Genomic DNA, 20410 nt, shown 5'->3' with positions numbered 1-20410 from the left:
TTTTTTTTTATTCAAGGATCGCTTTACCAACCGGTGGAAACTAACGATTTTAAATTGGCTCTCTACCCAACTAACAATTTTCACAATGTAAACGCTTTACCCATTTAATTTATACAGCCTCAAGCTGTATTCAAACGTTATACGATATGAGGAAACCTTCACTCAACCTCTATACAAGCAAATCTGGCGAACTTAGTCAGCTACTTATGGCTGTTGGAACGGTCGGGAGAAGCTCTTATTGCATATCCATTAACGCTTCTATACAGCTGTTATCCTGCTGTTTAGTTGTGTGTGAACTTGAAAGGCGCTTATTCAACCTTTTCCCGGTTATCCAATAATCACTACACAGCTTTCTCTTGAAGCCTGGTTAAATACTGTTTACGCTTTTTTACGAAGGAATTTATTGAGTTTATTTGGCTGTGAATCAAATTAATCGAAATTAGTAACAAATCATCACCAAATTATTTACCCTGCACCGGAACCTGGCATCGAACTCGAGACGACCTCATTGGCAAACCTTGACACTACCAACTGTGCTACGCCAACACTTTGAACTTATGTAAACAAATCAACATTCCCTTCTACAACAAAATCGCTGAGTAGAGGCTTTATAATAGTGCACACTGCACTCTGCTCTCGACTAGTTATAAAAGAGCAGAGTAAAAGCTGTAAAACTGCACACGTCTAAAAATAAACCTAGTTGACTGTGAAAATGCTTCCGAAGTTGCTCTAACACAGTTTATAAGCTGAGTACAGGTTGTTTAGTTGTTGAAAAAGCACTTTTGATGTTTATGTTATTCAGCAAGAGTGGTTGGTTGTTTAGAAGCCATCAAATGAGTAATATATTCACTTTGTTAGCTTTGTTTTGCAGCTACAAGTTGAAAGTTGATTAGTGTGTGTATAGAAGTGATATCAGCGTTTATTGGCTAATGTTATTCAGTACGATTGACAAATTGAATAATGGTTGTGAGAAAGTTGAGTAAACGCTCTTCAAAACTATTTTGCTAGCTTTTGCTTGTAGCTGTATCTGCAGCTTCTTTTCAGCTACTTTACAGCACAACGCTGGAAAAGTTGGCTTACAAAGCTGAAAATGTTAGTTGGGTACTTGACTAGTCTATTGGTCTCAAGCAAATCGATTAACGTACTCTATTCTAGTCAATATTCTAGTACTACACTATGTTCTGGTTCTGGTTCTGGTTCTGGTTCTGGTCTAAGAATTACCTCTATGGTATAAGTTTCCATAGTTTCCACCGGTTGATAATACTGCTTTAAGATGTAAACAATACGTTTGTACGACATTTATCCATTGGTTTCACTAAAATGTTTGAATAATTGACGCAATTCGTATAGATAAATATGATCTTGGTTGGACCTACTCATGATGATGGTTGGACCTATGTGTTTGCTTCAACGGCCGCTAGGTGCGCTTTGGTTTGTTTACATCCTTCACGCGCAGCTGATTTGAAATCTGAGATCTTAGAAGCTGCTAAGGACCTTGCGTTACTATTTGGGCGTAAATTTTAAGGAGAGATTCCATCGTCAGGTTGGCTGAAAGGGTAACCACCGATTTCTGAACCACCACGAAAGCGCCGAAAGAATCAGAACATTTTAAAGTAGGGGAAATGGCGCTTATAATGGCCTATGGATCTTAGATTGGGCTCATCGCTAAAAATCTGCTTTTTATCAATTTTATCTAAATGAACGCGTCATTGGGACGGTACTAATGGATATTTTTGGTCGCTATTGAATATTTAGTCGATTGCTGAATTTTTTATGGGCCCAAATTAGGGGCATTTAGGCCGAAATTACATGTATTTCCCCTATTTGAATAGATTGGCTTGAACTTCAACGAAGGATATTTTAAGAGTGTTTCGATGTTCTCAATAATGGTTCATTGACGCGCTCATTTATTTAAATTGGAAGTGGAGGTAAAATGAAAACTTGACGGTTTAAGTGCTTATTCATCAAAAAGGGCTATTCATAAACCACGTAGATACTTTAAGGGGGAGGGGGATTGTCGTGTGTTTAGGGTCCATACAATTTCATTACATTTGTACGGACGATTTTCTACGCAGAGGAATAAGGGGTCTAGTATCTCTCAAATCGGCCAACGTAATTAAAAAAAAAAAAAAAAAAAACACCCCACAGTCCATTCAATTTAGCATACAAGCATTTTAATCGATGCATATTTAAGTCCTTCAATTGTTTACATGTTGATTATTTCATAAGCATTTTTGAAATACCATTTGATCAATTAAACCTCAGTCTCCATACGGATGTTTTCAAAATGGTTTCGGTTCAGTTCATTATGGTGGAGAGTTGATCGCGGTATTGAGTATTACGGTATTCCTGGACGAAAATACTTCCGTCGTGAAGAAACTGGTGGATCGGTAGGGCATCATTTGCGTACAAGACTGGCTGACGATCAAATGGACACCCAATATCTCTTGCGAAGAATGGAGTCCCAACGACAAAAAATGTGAGCATCAGGCGTTAGTACTGATACGAGAGCGACTAAAAATTTGAGTTGAATCCGCCTCAATTTTTCAAGATTTTCCTCAAAAATCTGCTTGATTAAAATCGACGAAAGTTAGCTAAAAGTTTACTATTAGACTGAACTAAACTTCTCTAGGTTTCCCTTATATTTAAGAAGTTTTTCCTGGAAAATCGAGGAAAATTTACCTTTTAGCATTAAATGTTGAACTATCAGAAGCTTACCACCCAGTTACAAATACATTTGGTGATTGCCAATAGCAATGGACAATCTTGGATCGAAACACAAAAGATCGATTCTTTTGGTTCGATCAATCGATTTTTTGAATCGATCTCAAACACGACAAAAATCGATTGGATCGATCCTTTTCATTTGATTTTTGTTTCGATCCAACAAAATAAATTTCAGTGCCGATCCAACAAAACAAATATTGACCTGTACCTGGAGTCTTCAGCTCACGCTCAGGCAGTTAAAATTGTATCTGAGCAGATCTACAGTACCAAAATAGTACACGATGATTGCACACATGTGTCCCCCCCCCCCCCCCCCTCACCAAAACCAACCGGAGGCCTATGGGATATTCATGATGAAATGGTAAAGAAAGATATTAATCTACAAATCTAAAAACATTCACTTTTATGACATATTTCATGTTCATCAGTCCTCTGCTATATCATCACCATGGGGGCATATCGGCAGAATTACAAAAAATTATTGCATCAGCCTGTTTTTCCACGTTCTGTCGATCTTTTTCGATTTTCCGTATTAATTCCATCATGACCAGATTTGAATACAAAAAAATCATGTAGGATTTTTTTTTTTTTATCCTTTATTATAGAGATTTTTAGCCATAGGCTAGTTCATCTCTTAAATCATGGAGGAGGTTATGCTCCCTTATGCAGATGAGAACATGCCATTTTCAGCAAGACAACGATCCGAAACACACTTCTAAGTATGTAAAAGAATGGTTTCGTGCAAACAAAGTATCGGTTATTTCATGGCCTATCTAATCTCATGAAATCAATCCCGTCGAAAATTTATGGAACAAGCTTAAAATAAAGTTATCTGGTCAAGAATTTTCAATAAGTGTGGTATGCTATACCACAGGAAACATTTCAGTGCTTGGTTGAGTCAATGCCAAGAAGGTTTAGCATGATTCTACACGGTAAGAAAAAAGTACCCAACGGAAAGTTCACTTTTACCTACTTTTGACTAGTTTGTCTCCTTTTCTCCTTCAAATGTTGTCAAAAACGGAGGAGCAAAACCACCCAACAGGGGTAGTAAAGTGTGGGAACCCAACGTTGAGTATAATCATATTTACCTACTGTTGGATACAACTAACTTACTTTTGGTTAAAAATCCAGTGGAAAATTCCATACGAATTGCACACAAGTAAATTAAATTTACTTTGACCCGCTTTACCTACATTTGGGTTCCTGCACTATAGTGCCGAGATGAGTGAAAAGAACTTAAATTTGGGTACTTTTTTCTAACCGTGTACTTAACAATGGAGGGCAGTGAGTCATTTAATGTTTTAACTTTGAGTTTTCTCGTGCAATTACTTAATTTAGATTACACTATCAAATGCTTAACTTTAAAGTCGAATAAAATGAAGTTGAATGAACATATCCTAAAATTTCGCATATATTTTGCCTACACCTATTTTAATGAGCAGTGATTTTTTTATTACACTCACATCATTTACTGCGTACGTACTCACAATTTATTTCTAATTGATATCAATCATCACACTAAATGACTATTATAGGTGAAATATCATAACAAGATAGCTTATGTAACGTAATATCAACTCTACACATTTAGAAAATAATACCGAACTCGGTTTAATTTTCTACGGAACCTCTTCGGTTTCCAACGAGAAACCGAATAAATGGTTTAAAACCCATTGTTTATCGAAGCAGACCCGAATTTCGGTAAAAAGAGTATAAATTTGACAGATAAAAATGAAGACTGAACCGAACAGTACGGTAAAGTAGCGACATTTAGGAATTCGCTACTTGAAAACCGAGAACCTCGGTAAACTGAACCGAATATTCGCTAGAACATGTTAAACGTCAAACGGTTTAACGTCAAACGTTCCACTTGCGCTCAATTTCGCGACGGAAATTTTATCCGAAAACTTGGTTCTCTAAGCTGAGTCTAAAATTAGTCAGCCATTTTTTCTCGCGTGTGCTCATCGGACGTGTGTAAAACTTTAGTAAAAATGGAAAAAGTTCTGGAGCAGCTGTAACAGGAAGATGCACGTTTGATTGAAATCTTTTGTAAGTTTTTGAAACTAACTGTATGATTTTATTTTGCATGCATCTTGTGCTATAGTTTGTCTCTACTGCCGTGAAAATGTACAAGGTTTTGTCTCTGGCTTGCAAAGGCATTTAAAAACCATTTGAATAAGAATAACTCCAAAGTCAGTGATATTTTCTTTGACTGTACTTTTTCACGCTTTAACTTGCGTTACGGGAGTTTTTATTCTCCAAAACAAATTAAATAAATATATTTCATACACAGCTAAAAAAAAGTAATGTAAATTTCCGTTACTATGATGCACATAAATGGAGCGTCATATATCATACAAATTTAGATTAAAGATCGTGTAAATTTATGAGACATGTCATGCAATATCCCATATATTGTATGCAACTGTCACTGTGTTTACATGTATGAATGTTTGCATGCATGGATGTTTACGTCGCCAGTAAAATTCAGAATTTTTTGGTGTGTACATTTCTTTGGCAAAACTGGTTTTATTTTTATGAAAATTCGAAGCAACGCATCCTTAATCAAAATTAAAAATGGGATTTAAAGTGAAAACCGAGCACTGCCTAAGAGAACCGAATTCCGTAATTACAACAGGTGGGTCGGTTTGTTTGGCAACGTTCGGTAATTCTTGAGTAAACCGACTTGCGGTTATTTCTGCTTAAATTTGTGTTTCGTCAACCGAGATTTTCGATAACTTTGACAGATTGTGGGTAACAATAAGAACTAACGACAGCTCGGTTATTCCTCTTTGAACCGAACAGACTACCGAGCGTTCAGCAGATAAAAACTCGGTTGAAATCGAACCGAGTTCGGTTATATTTTCTAAGTGTGTAGACTGAACTTGGCTTAATTTGCACCAACTTTCCTATAATCCATTATATTAGAAACATTTTTGTTCCTTTTTGAAAAATGAATCGATTCAAAATGATTGATTAAATCGGTGAACCGATTATTTAAAAAAAAATGAATCGATTCACTAAGATCGATTCTTGCCTCAAGATCGCCCAATGCTAATTGACAATCGAGTATTACGACAGGGAGACGGATCCACTCATCAGATTGAATAGTGTCTACTCATTCACTTAAAAAGAGTAGCAGTAGGAAGATTGAATCATGTAGATAAAACGCTGTCCAGACTGTAGAGTTATAACATGTTATAACGGTTGTCAAAAAATTGCAACACAGAAACCACCATCAAGATAACGCTATAACATGTTATAACTCTGTAGTCTGAACGTACTATAAGACCAGACAAGAGTTAGGAGCTGCATGAAAACATTTGCTAGTAAATTAAAATTAGTGGGCATGAGCGATCAGTTTTCCTCCGATGTAATAGTAGTGAACATATTTGAAAATCCACGTTTCACTTACAACAAGTTTAGTGTTGTAATTGAAGCCAATTTCGATACGTATAAATGATTGTTATGTGCGAAAAAAGTAAATGAAGGGTTTGATCGGTAGACGTCAAACATGCCGCAATGTTTGCTCTGTAAAAGATTTTTCGATCAGAAGAAAAGCAACTTGCGTTTCAATAAAGAGCAGCCAAGTTTCAGGAATGTGAATCGATTTTTTTGTATTTTAATATTGTGGGGTTGTCAACAAACTACGTAGCATAACGTCAGATTGTTGAGAAAAAACGTGCTCTTTTAGTTTTATTATCTTAAAACTCATATTGTAGAAACTGAAGCTTTTGATCAGTATAGTATTCCGGGATATATTCTTGCTGTTTGTTTATCACATTCTAGACACACTGGTGCTGTTGCTATTTATGTCAAAGAATCAGTTCAACTCAACCTTTGTACCAACGAAGTTATTGATGGCAACTGGTTCTTGGGCATTACAGTTATACGTGGCATGAAGATGGGTCATAAAGGTGTTTTGTATCATTCTCCCAGTTCTAGTGACCAGCGTTTTGTTGAAGTTGTAGAGAACTGGCTCGAGGCATTCCTTGATTATAGTAAATTAAATATATTTGCTGGTGATTTTAATATTAATTGGCGTGATAACCATAATTCGTATCATTTGAAGCGTTTAGCTGAGTTTTTCAATTTAAAGCAAACGGTGAATGAGTGTACGCGTATTTCCAGTGTTGATTTCATTTGTTCAGTTAAGGATACTGATTTGAAAATAACCGATCATGAGACTTTAGTGATTAATGTCTTAGACCATGTTAACGATAACGATAATTTTGTAAAATTGAAGTGCTGTAAGAAATATTCAAAGGAAGCTGTTTCGAATCTTGAGAGGAGCGTTCATTTTCCCTTGGCGGCCAGTAACTTAGATGAATCTACAGCTGTTCTTAATAACGCTTTGAAAACTTGTACCAATCAACTAGTTGAGCAAAAGTTTGTTTCTTTGAAAAACTCGAACAGATGGTACAATTTGGATCTTTTACGTCATAAACGGAAAAGGGACAAATGGCACAAAAAGGAGTAGGTTCACAATCGCGCGTAATAAGTATACACAATCGACAAAGAAAACTCGTTGTGAATACGTTCAAAGGAAGATAAATCAGCATCAAAACAACAGTAAAGAGTAATGGAAAATTTTGAAATCTTTACTAAAACCTAGTAATTGCAAACCGCGGTCCATAATTTTTAATGGCACATTAGAACAGTCAGAACAAGTAATTGCATCTAAGTTTAATGATTATTTTGTAGACAGTGTTTCATTGGTCAATCAATCCATTGAATTGGTCGATGAACCTGACGGAATAAAACAGTCAGTTAATAGTAGTTGTAGATTTGAAGGTTTTCACCCAATTACATTAGATGAACTTAGAGTTATTTGCTTTTCATTAGGAAAATCGGTTGGAGTAGGTAATGTTAATGCTGGATTTATTCAAGATTGCTTTCATGTCATTGGCCACATCTTGCTGGACCTTATTAATGAATCATTGCAAACTGGACAAGTGCCACACATTTGGAAAGAATCCTTAGTGGTCCCTATTCAAAAAGTTTCTGGAACAATTAAAGCCGAAGAGTTTCGTCCCGTAAACATGTTGCACACATTGGAGAAAATTTTAGAACTTGTTGTTAAAGGCCAGCTGTTGGAGTATTTAAATAGTAATAGTTTATTGATACCAGAACAATCGGGATATCGGGAAAGTCATTCTTGTGAAACCGCGTTGAATTTGGTATTAGCGAAGTGGAAAAATAACTTGGAGTCTAAAGATACGATTGTTGCTGTTTTTTTTTTTTGGATCTTAAAAGCACTTTTGAAACAGTTTCTAGGCACTTATTGTTAAGATCAATCAAACGCTTTGAAATTACGAGTACGAGTACTGCATATAAATGGTTTGAAAGCTATTTGTCTGACAGAACTCAACGGACTGTTTTTAATGATTCTGTTTCCAGTCTCGTGCGGAATAACCTTGGAGCTTCCCAGGGAAGTGTATTAGGGTCCCTGTTATTTATTATGTATATTAATGACTTGCGACGTGTTTTAAGATTTTGAGATATTAATCTTTTTGCAGATGATACTGTGTTTTTCATTGCAGCTAAGGATTTAGATGATGCCGTTTTAGAGTTTATTGGTTGATGTTTAAGTGGATCTAAAATTAAGTGTTTTCGAACGAAAGTGTACCATAAGTGCTACTGAACGTGTTTCGCAGTTGGGTGTGGGTTGAGAACGAGTGCTAGAAGCGAGCTCGAAGATCACCCATTACTTTCACTAGATTTTCAATTGGCTTGGGCGTTTTAAAGTCATAGTAGTTTGAAAAAATACTTGTTTCTAACTTTAAAATGACTACGTCTTTTGATTTAGTGGTCCAAACGTCATATTAAGGTAATCAAAATGTGTGTTTTTAAAGTTCTAAAAGTGTTCTGAAGAACAGTTTTCTCTAAATACAAAGCAAAAAAGGTTATGGTCAAAAAACTGTTTTTTTCATAAATCACCCTAACATTCTAGTTGTTTCAGTTCGTAGAATGCGTAGATGATGAGATAAAAATTTGACGTCTTGGACAAAGTTGCTTGGTTTTGCATCCTCTACAACTTTGAAGAAGAAAAAAAAGTTCCCAAAAATTTCCCTGAAGAGTTAGATTTTTGAAGTCACCCTAAAACTGAATCACCCTAATGAATGATCGAAAGAAAAGATGCGCTTTTTATTAACAACAACTCTTTCCAAGACATCAAAACGCTACAACCAGTAGATTTTGCTGAAAACCTAATTTCCATGTATTTTTCCGCTCTGGACCACTGTGCAATGTCATCAAGAAAATTGCTAAGAATTAGGGAATTCTATGTCGACTGAAAAACGATTTAACTATTGCCAGTAAAATACAGCTATGCAAATCAATCACCTCTCCTCATCTAGACTTTTGCCCTTCCATTTTATTTTTGGCCAATGAATCACAAATATCGAGATTACAGCGCTTGCAGAATAAAATAATGCTTTTGATATTGAGATGTAATAGATTCACTTCCTCGACTTCGATGCTAGACGTTTTACAATAGTTGTCGGTGAAGCAAAGAATTGTATATTTGACTATGGTGTTCATTTTTAAAGTAGTTAACGGTTTGCTGCCTCGATATTTGTGTGATCGATATGAAAGAGGAAGTGACTTTCATAGATATAATACTAGAAACGCGGCTGAAATAAGAACACCACATTTCTTGACTTGTGCCTCACAAAATTCATTATAGTTTAAAGGAATAAATGTTTTCAATTCGATGCCTAGACATATCAAACGTTCAGCAACACTTACAGAATTTAAAAGACACTGCATTTCACAAACTATGTATCTTGACAAAGTTATCTCTAACGGACTGTCATAACGACTTTTTTTTTAATAATTATTGTAGCACTGCAAAAACTTTTTCTGTTCGCCACGATGGTGATGATGGATTTTTAATATTTTATTAAATAGTAGTAGATTTAAAAAAAAAAGTCTACAAAGGTTAGAGCCTATAACGGATGTAGAGGGCTGAATTTAAAATTTGATAAAAAAAATGCAATTTTTAAGCTTATTTGAAAGATACCTTGAGTTAGTAGTAAGTTTTCGGGCAAATGTTGGGGGTTCGTGAGCATTCCTGACATTGCTGAAAATTATGATAGCATCAGATTGCGGGATTGCTAGTGTAATAGGATGCTTTGTTGATTGTTCATTAACTCTTGATTGGTTGTAATACTTATGAATATTGTAGGTTGACAAAAAGGTGAACTAAGAGGTGGACGCCTGATCTTCTCCACATTTATATCGCTGTGAAGCAACTGTTAACTCTAGAGGGATTTTATATCTGTAACTGAAACCAGTTCGATTTTGTTTGCTAACCTGGTTAAATGTCATATTTAATTATAATAGTTGGGACCATCATCATCTTATACAAACTTTCCGTTGCACGTTTTTCGGAGGCTTCGTAGCCGGCGTAAAAAAAATTTACCCACCGTGTTTGGAGTGTTAATAACTTGGAACGGAACCGTTGCTTGTCGTGTTTATCGTATTAGGAGCTATATAACAGCATCTTTCATCGATATGTGTGCAGAAAATAACTGAGAATGTCTCAACAAGGCCATGAGGATGCAAAGAGAAATTCATTGTTTAGCTTTAGATCAATCCCTACTATCAAGCCATGAAGACATTTGTATACATTTGTATATTTGTAGTTTAGCCAGTATTCATTTTCTGATTTCCTTGATATTCGAATTATGGTAATAAAGAATCCAATTGCGGTCTATATTCTTACTACCAAATATTAGGCAGCTAAAGCAGTGCTGTAAATTCTCAAAATCATTTGAATATTTTTGATGAAAATGAGAAAAGTAGCTATTCGCTATCAAAGGGAACCTCCTCCGAATGGGTGATATCAGTTGCTTATAGTCATTTGACGAAGGCATGGATCATTCTCATTTGAGAAACACTATATATCATTCAATTGAATGTAACCTACACATAAACGGAAACCTGACCTCTACCAAACCCCAACCCGATGTTGACCCGACACAAACCTAAAATTGACCCGACAACAACACGACATTGGGTCGACATTGACCTTAAATTAGCCTTACATTGATCCGACATCGGTCGACTTGTCTGTTCGGGACCATTTTGCTGGATTTCTTCCATACTCCACTGTCGTATATCAAATGATAGTGAGTGACTCAATTGACAGTGACAATCAGCTTCGAATGAGAAAGGGGCTCTTCAAATTATGGTCATATGAGAATTCGTTTACACAGAACTGATTGAATGGTTGTATTGGTTCATCTTCAATCGAATGATATAAAAATTTACAGCACTGAGCTAAAGAATTGGGAAAATAAATACCGACTAAAACTCTATTCGCAAACAACCGTACGTCTCTGTATTTATTGAGAATTATACAGTGCGTGTCAGAACAATGCAACCAGCTTAAAGGTGTATTCAGATCTGAGCGTTTATTAGCGGAGCGGAGCAAATTTTGCGTTCGAATGATAGAGACAACTATTGCTTCTCTCCCTCTCATACCTTCGCAAAATCTTGCCCCGCGCATGAAATATCGCTCAGGACGGAATTCACCTTAAATCATACTAATACCGTTACGTTTCGTTTATATATCAATCAGTTTCTTATGAAATTTGCAGGGCTTTTAGTCAATCTAGTGTCTCATAGTTTAAAATTTCATACAATTTTAACAACAATTACACCGTCTAAAATTTTGGTGATTATGTTATATTGACCATTGTTAATTTAAGCTTTTTCTCTTCGTGATGTCATCATATTGCCATGCACAACCTGTACATTAACAAGCATAATCTCAAAATTTGACGATTCCTTTTTTTCACTAAAATAAAACAAAAAATATCAAATTACTCATCCTAATCCATTTCCGCTTGCTCAATCGCCTCCACCACCAGACCTAAAAGTACAGACACGAGACGACGCCGCAAGTAATCTCATCGCTCACCCTTCCAGTAGAAAACGGTTAACGTTCCAACATTACATCCAAGAAATCAACATTGCACCCCTCCCGGAGAAAGACTAGACAAAGCGAAGAATGGAGAAAAAAAAATCCCAATTTCACAGATCATTCGTCCATCGTCACAACCGCTTTGCAGGCCCTGGTCCGAACAAACCAAAAACCACCGATCATCAAGGAGCCCAACATACAACAAACAGCATAAAAAAAAAGAACGAATCACAACATAAAGGAAGAAAAAAAACATAACAAAAGCCACGCGAGGTGGGCTGCAGGCAGCCGAAAGGAGAGACCGAAGAAAAGGCTGAGGCTGCCGCTTCTGAAGCAGCAGCAGTCGAACCACACGATCGACGGACGCGAAGCGCGCGACCGAGCTGCGCGCGTGAGCGCACACGATCGTCTTTCGTCCCGATGATTCAAAAATGATCGCGATCGCGCGCGCTCCAGCATTGAACCCGTGCAAGTGATGCCGTCGTCGTTTGCCCACCCTGGGGGGAGGGGGGGGCATGTGCGAAAGAGATCGCTAGTGTTGCTCCAGCAGTAAGTAAGATCTCTCCAGTGCCGGTTCTGCGGTGAGTGACCCGAAGTCAACGGAAAGAGGGGAAAACCGCACGCGACCGGCTGCCGAACGATTCCGATGGTGATCCTTGTGAAGGGGGCAGTGTGTTGGTGAGTTCCAGTACGCTGTTGGAGGAAAGAGATGGAACATGTGCTTGGATGCGGTTGATGTTGGTGGTATTTTTTTTTATTTTATTTCGTAGATGGGGCGTTTGGTAAGTGCAATGGTGCAGTCGCGAGCGTGAGAAAAGAATTTTGTTATTCCGCCGGTGATGACGACCTAGGACGGGGGGCGGCGGCAACGATAGCGCACTTTAGGCACAGTCCATGAGGACCCTATGCGGGATCGAATGCGCGCGTATGTATGTATGTATATGGTCTGGTTTGGTTGGTTGACGGTGCAGTAATGTGATACGTGATGCTGCATCAGCTCGCTTCTGATTACACGGGCGACGATTGATGGAATGCGCTGCGCTACCGATCGTGGGTGGGTGGAACGGAGTGGAGTGATGTGGGGATGATGGTGGAAGCAAACGAGCAAACATTTCGTCGATGACGTAGATCTGAATCAGTTGTATGGAATGTCAACTGGAGACTGGAGTTTCCAGTCTCTGTATAGAGAGGCTTGATTAGGTGCTGTATTTATACCTACACACCAAATTTTGAGTTCAAGTTCCAGCAAAATGAATTACTGAGCAAGTTTTGCTGTAAAACCAGTAATCTGTATTTTTTTGCTGATTGTTCCAGTTAAGAGAATTAAATGTCAAAATAAAGCTCGGTTCTATCCTCTGCTGCTGCGAGATATGTGATAATTTTTAAGTCGGTTGAATAATTTATAAGTGCACACCATTGTTAGAAAATAAATAATGCGGTGGAAGTCATGAAGTAAGCGTACAATTCATATTTTCAGCGGTTTTGTACATAGGCTCCTTTTACCTTTACAGTCAGGCGAAATTTAATCGGTAAACCATCAAGAGTACATACAGCTGCATCGATTTTCGGTATAAATCTACGCAATCCAAATCCAGCACATCATGTATGTATTATAAACGAACATATCATGTAATAAACTGTGTATTCTGATAACAATGTGATTTCTTTAAAATAAAATAAAGGAAAATAACTGTTCTTACAGTAAAACTATTGCCAATCCATTTTACTGGATAATCGGTACATTTTGCTAATTTTTCAGTTGAGTGCTGTCAAATCAATTTGCTGGCCGTTCAGCAAAAACATGTTGTTGGAAGGATTGCTGGATTTCCATCTCGGCAAAATCCACCAAAATGTTGCTGGTGTTCAGCGAATAAAAATGGGTGTGAAGTTAAGTGCATGTCGTATTACTCCATCACTATTGAGAAATAATGAAGTATTCGATTTTTTTACAGTTGTCATTCTTATTTATCGCAAGGATCCGACTCTAATTGTAAGGTCCCGCTATTTATACCCTTCGGAGTGTTGAGGCACCCTCCAAACTCGCGCCACTTTGTCAATCAAAACTGGATTCCTTGGCAACAAAATTAAGGAATGACACCAGTAATGACCATACATCAGAACCCTAGTCTAAACCACTTCAACCCTCACCATCCCTCTCCAACGGGGGAGTTTGGTAAAGAGAGATGATCAAACCGATTTTTACCTTCCTAAAAAGTTGTCCTTGCTCGCTTTCTACTCTCTATACATACAATTTCACCACTAGCGTGCACAGGAATCTTGTTAAGGAGGGGCATTTTTTTTTCTATGGTGCATTTAATCTGGGGTTGGGGAGTACTCCAAAGTGCGTGGGAGATGATGCTGTGCACCCACCACTGTTTCCCTACTGTTTAATTTAGCTAATTTTAGTTATGTTTTTGCTCCGGTGGTGGTTCATCTTCTTCAATGCAAACTGCGGAAATTGGCAATTTAATCGCATCGACGATGATGAACCGTCGCAAAGTACCGTCAGTCGGGGTGACAGAAAAGGATGCCGAACATTCAACATGTTTTAAAGATGATGTAAAAGACAAACTCGAATTTATTGCAACGCACATAAACAGCTCTAACTTTTTAACCACGGAAACAAATGACTTGAAATTTTCAGAGAAGATTCTTAGACGAATTTTTAGTAAGACAACAATAGACCAAGGTTCAATGGCAATCTAATATCCACTTTTCAATTAGGGAATCCAAAAGCTGTCTTTAAACTTTGTACAACTATGAAAAACTCCATCCTCAGAATTCCTTGAGGTTCTTTTTGAAATTTTTAGAAGGGTATGGGCTCTTTTGAAATTCTTCTCAGAAGTCCTCTGGAATTATTTATAGAACTCTTTTTTACTTTTACTCAGAACACCTTGGAACTGAAATTACCTTAGAGTTTCAGAAGAAGTTCCTCAAAAAAATGTTCCTAGAATGAGATAAAAATTATCGGTACTCCCTTGAAATTTTCCTCAAAATCCTTTTGGAATTTCACTCCAAATTTAATTTTCTCGGTATTCTTTTCGGAATTATCCAGGAACTATCTGTAGAATTCACTAGAAATTACATGCAGAATTTTCTTGGAATACTCCCCAGAAATCTTTTGGAACTGTCCTCAGATTTCAATATCCTTGAGGTTCTTCTCGGATTTTTTTAGAACTCTCCTAAGAACTCTTTTGAAATTCTTCTCAGAAGTCCGCTGGAATTATATTTAGAACTCTTGGTGATTTTTTCTCAGAACACATTGGAACTGAATGAGCTAGAAATTATCCTCGGAAGTCGCTTGAAATTATCTGCAGAACTTTCTTTAAATTCTCCCCAGAAATATTTTGGAACTGTCATAATAATTCAATATCCTTGAGGTTCTTACCGGAATATTTTAGAACTTTTTTTTCCTCAGAACACCTTGGAACTGAAATTCCCCTAAAGTTTCAGAAGAATTTCCTCTGCATTTTCCAGAAAGTCTTCCCAGAATGAGCTTGAAATTATCCTCGGAACTCCCTTGAAATTTTTCTCAACATCCTTTTGGAATTTCATTAAAAATTTAATTCTCTCGGTATTCTTTTCGAAATTATCTTGGAACTATCTGCAGAATTCACTAGAAATTATTTGCAGAATTTTCATGGAATCATCCCCAGAAATCTTTTCCTTTAGAGCTGTCTTCAGAATTCAATACCCTTGAGGTTCTTCTCGGAAATCAAGTTTAAGTTGTCCGCCCATTCACCAGATCGTTGTAGTTTTTCTACCATAAATGTTCGATTAAGCTTGCCCCTCCATTCACCAGAACTGTGCCATTTTTACATCAGGCAGATTGTTGCAAATCTTACACCAGAAATTTTCAATACAAACTTGTCACTATAAAATTTCAATTGATCAGAACGATGTAAATTTACCACCGTTAATGTTCAATAAAAATTGCTTCTCCAATCTTCTGATTGGTGCAGATTTCCTTTTTCCATTTTCCACCAAACATTTTCAATATAGCTTGCTTCTCCTTTCAGCAGAATGTTGCAGGTTTTCCACCAAATAAAACTTGCCCCTATTTTTAGATTTTTCATCATACATTTTCAGTAAAGCAGCTTCCCTCCAATCATCAGAATGGTGCAAATTTTACACCAGTAATTATTATTAAAGTTTGTTTCTCTATTCAGCACAAGGGGTAAGCCAACTGTACTCAGAGTTAATATTTTTGCAGCGAGTAAATTTGAGTGACTCATGATTACTCAAAGTTGATCAAAGTAGTTGCACATTCATCAACAAATAAGAATGAAAAACTGTTTTAATAAACATCAACTGTCAGAGTGATCTTTTTCGTAATATTTTCATATTTTGATACTAATGTTGACCAGGCAAATTTAATTCATTTACAGCACATTAGTCAGATATGCTCAGTCTTGAAAAAATTGTATGTTCAGCTTGTGTGACGTTCAGATTATCCCATCCAAATGAATCAATTCACAAATCCGTCTAAACTGCTGCGAAACCGTGTGAGGGTCGCTACGGGATATTTTAGTTTGGATAGGATGATTAACTTGGAGAATTGTAGAGTCAAGCGGAATCCTTTAGGTAAGAGTGGACAATAAAATAGTAAACTAGCTAGATAGATATATAGCTTCACAGAAGATGCCATTAACAGTGAACTCGTTGTCGAAACATCCAGAAAGGTGGACGTTTTAAGCAAATTTAGGGTCTACAATTTTAACTGTAAATTACACCCTCCCCTTGGCTAGTTCTTGCTCCTTGCTGTTGGTGGGCGGGCTTAATTTCATGCTAGTGGAGTATTGGAGACGGTAGGTTTATGGTCGGCGTTGCTGGCTCATGTCGCGATAGAATGGCGTCATGGGCAGGCAATGGGGATTACTAAGCTTCCCCTCTCTGATAAACCACTGCATAAGAGAACCAAAGATCTAGTCTAGCAGTGATAGTATCACACTTGTTACTCCTTTAATTAAGAGCCGCGTCGTAGTACGCTTACGTATAGGCACTGACGTTGGGTGTGATACTGGCGGGTTTTGCCGCAAATCACTCTTATTTTATTTATGTTTGCGCAGATAGATTTATTTGGGTTTGCAAAGGGAATTATACTATTGAAATATTTCAGAAAGTGCCCAACGGTGCTCCTTCTATTTGCGTGACAAGCTTTCATTGAAACAATGTTAAACATCATTTTTGTACATGGTATTCTAACTTATCTTATATGTGCTTCATTTTGATTTGGGATAAGTGTTTGAACTATGGCTCGGGATTTCCACTGTGGTGTGCTTCTACTGTGACATACCCATATGTATTTTTGTGGTGCCACATAGTGGAAACGTGAGAGCGTAATTGGAACATTTACCCTATACAATATACAATTTAAAATTAGCTTGGAAACTAACTTCAAAGTGAAGCATTTTAGTCACTTGAAGGTGTCACCTGGGACGAACAAAGATATAATTAATATATGTCAAAGCCAGAAGTACTTGAAACACGTTAAATTTTAGTTTAAAAGCATGGGTTATGATTGTGTAGGTAGATTAGAGATTTCAGTTATTTATTAAATAAGCTTCAATTAGAGAATTCAGAAAGTTAATTAACATAAGAGATAGGACGCGGGGGGTCCGCTTAGGGAGGTGACTAGCCTATGAAGTTGTATAATAAATCTTCCTATTTAGTGTATTTGTTAATTACAGACAATGTCAATAGCGAAAGTCATATCTTCAACCAGGCACATACGAACAAGTGAAGTTTTAGGAAAGATGTGTTAAATATGTTGATAGGTTTGAAATAAGAATTAGGATTGTTGTGCTTTAGGTTTCGGTAAGGTATGATGTGTCAACAAAACCCTTTTGAGCAAATTTTCAAACATCAAATTGATTGAGTGATTTATTAAAAGACATTGCGTTGCGAAAATTGACAAGTCATACATCTAACATAGTAGTAGTAGCAGTGTCGCATAATCTTATCACAATTGCTGCAAATAGTGCTGGAGGGGCCGGCAGGGCTGAATACGGATCAAAACTAACATAACTATTAACACTAAAATGATCCCGGAACTAACACTTATCCATTGCACTTTTAGTTATATATTAGTTTTATTTTTCTACTAAGTCATCTATGCTTCTTTCTATTGTTTGGATCAAGTACAACTAATACTAATCTACCTTTATGTATGTTTTACTCCCTTTTAACCCATTATCTTTATGAATGGCGAATCATATGACGTGAGACACGTCCAAGCTGGAACTCAAAGAATTACTTCGAACAGGATATCAAACAAATTCAGGACCAATCCAAATGAAACCAGAAGTCAACAAGGCATCGGGGCGTTATATACTCGGAGAGGTATTTGATAAATAATCAAAAAGTTGTAAGTTAAAATCATAGTGGAGCCAAGGATCATGAGAGGTAATTGTCAATAATTCATTAATTAGTAGAAATCTCGATAACTTTTTCAAGGGAGCGTTTCGGCTTTTGTAGGCGGTGCGTTTGGTCGTCGATTTGGCGTAACTGGTGGCTCGCCCGCGCGTGCTGGCATTATCATTAGATAGGGGAAATTTTCATAGACACAAGTTGACACAATCACCCTTATTCTTGTTTACGGCCGTATCCGACTTTCGTTCGAACGACTCGATTCGAACGAGTTCGAAAACGGCATTCTTATTTTCGTTCGAATCTGTTCGAACGAGATCTTTTAAGATCGTAAACAGTGTTGGTGCTACCAGATGTACTTAGATGTTTCTGAACAATTCGAAACATAGAGCTAGCACGGATTTGACATTTCTCGGTTAATCTAATTGTCAAATTGGTGTCAACAATGATGTTTTGTATTTCTCAACAGAGTTTTCACGTTCAATCTGCGCACAGCGTCGTTCGTTAGAGCTGGCCGAGCACCGTTTGTTTCACAAACAATACAGATGTAACATTTGAAAACGGCTCAAAAGCTTTTGAAAATTAAAGTTGTAAGGTCCTCTCCACGCGAATCAAAGAATACCTGTAGACGCAAACCAATACCACTATCGGAAAGGTGAGAATTTCTCCTACCCAATGATGTTGTTGGTTTGCGTAGGCATACTTCTGTTCGCGTGTAAACTGCCTTACAATTTTTTTTACAAATCTGTTGTGCCGTTTTCAAATGTTATGTGAGAATAGACTTCACTACCACCGTTATTATTAGCTCGATTATTAGTGAGTGGTTATATTAATAGGGTATATGCGTTTTACTGGTTGAATATTAAAAAAAAAAATAAACAACCACTGTCAGGCTGGATTTGTGGTTAAAAATAATAAATAAAACGATTTTACACGGCTGAAATGACATGTTTGTATTCGTGATACCTGCGAGAACTCAATGGAAAGACCACAGGACGGAAAGTGGTACTTCGGACTCGTTAATTTATTTTTTATTTTTTTCTTTATTATCGTGATTTTTAGCCGTGATGTTTCATCATGTAGGAGATAAAATATGTAAATAAAGTTTGTCTTCTTGATTATTCATTGTGTCTCTTTCATTACATAATCCATAAATCATAAAAAAATTCTTAAAGAAAAATCCTAGCTTGACGGTTTCTAAGAGTGAGTACTTTGTACCCATTTTTAATGTGTAAAAAATACCAAATGATTTGACGTAAAAGATTTGGGTACTTTCCAGTTACAGTGTACAGATTGTTTGTTAGAGTTTTGTTTTGTCAATTTCTGTTGGTTATTTTTGAAAACGCGTCAGCGTCGATTCATTCTCTAAAATATTCAGAGAATGACTAGTGAGGTTGTGATTTCCTTTCTAACACCGAAAGATGGATACCGTAATGCTGGGTTATATTGCATTGACGGACAATCGTCAATCACTAAGAAAACAAAGAAGTAATCTTAGAAAGAAAACCGATATCACGAGTTTATCAGAAACAGAGTAAGTTTTGACATTTATTTCATAGAAATAGCTTGAGATTGCTTTTTAACGCTCAATTTCAGATTAACAAAGAACTTTTGTTTAAATAAAGTAGCATTTCAGTACGTTATTCAGGAGATTCGAGACGAATTTCCTGCTCAAAGGCATGGCGGACTATCGGTAGAGGACAAACTTGCTGCATGCTTGAGATTTTTTGCAGAAGGGAGCTACCAGCATGGAGCTGGCAAGGACTACGATGTAGCCATAGCTCAATCAACATTCTCTAAAGTGCTCAGTGAAATGCTGGTTATCCTGGAAAGAAAGATTTGCCCTAAGTGGATAACATTTGCTATGACGGATCAAGAAATGAGGGAAGCAAAACGAAATTTTTACGATAAATCGGGAATACCAGGAATCATAATGTGTGTAGATGGCACACATATCAGAATTATCCCCCCAACTTTAAATCGAAACCTGTACTACAACAGAAAAGGATTGTAAGTAAAAAACATGGAAAATTTATGTTTAATTTATTAAAAACGGGAATCTTGACACAGATGTGTGATCATACACAGCGTATCAGATTCATCGATGCCAGCTATCAGGGCTCTAATCATGATTCTCATATTTGGGGATTAAGTCCAGCCCGAGCACATTTGCAAGACATGCATAGAAACGGTGATACCAATACCAAAATTTTGGGTAGGCTTCAAACATGTTTATGAACTTGTATGATGTACTTAATCTACGCAATTTTTTTGCAGGTGACGCCGGTTACCCCTCTGAGCCGTGGCTGATTACGCCTTATCGAGCTCCAGAGCCAGGAAGTCCTGAATGTGAATTTAACAGTAAACATAGTTTGGCAAGGG

The 20410-nt window shown here is 37.0% G+C and overlaps 1 protein-coding gene across 1 annotated transcript; it reads left to right on the top strand.

Moving 5' to 3' along the window:
- The first annotated feature begins 19449 nt into the window (after positions 1–19449).
- On the top strand, positions 19450–20042 carry LOC135703475 (putative nuclease HARBI1). Its single transcript, XM_065224721.1, has 2 exons — positions 19450–19562; positions 19625–20042. Exons 1-2 carry the CDS (start codon positions 19450–19452, stop codon positions 20040–20042), a joined length of 531 nt encoding a protein of 176 aa, XP_065080793.1.
- The last annotated feature ends 368 nt before the right edge of the window (positions 20043–20410 follow it).

Source organism: Ochlerotatus camptorhynchus, unplaced genomic scaffold, assembly GCF_037179485.1.
Source record: "Ochlerotatus camptorhynchus isolate MF236.1 unplaced genomic scaffold, CSIRO-AGI_Acam_v1.1 ptg000213l, whole genome shotgun sequence".
In the NCBI taxonomy this organism is placed as follows: Eukaryota; Metazoa; Arthropoda; class Insecta; order Diptera; family Culicidae; genus Ochlerotatus; species Ochlerotatus camptorhynchus.
The sequence above is the reverse complement of the archived record's forward strand: the minus strand, read 5'-3'. Positions and strand labels throughout refer to the sequence as shown.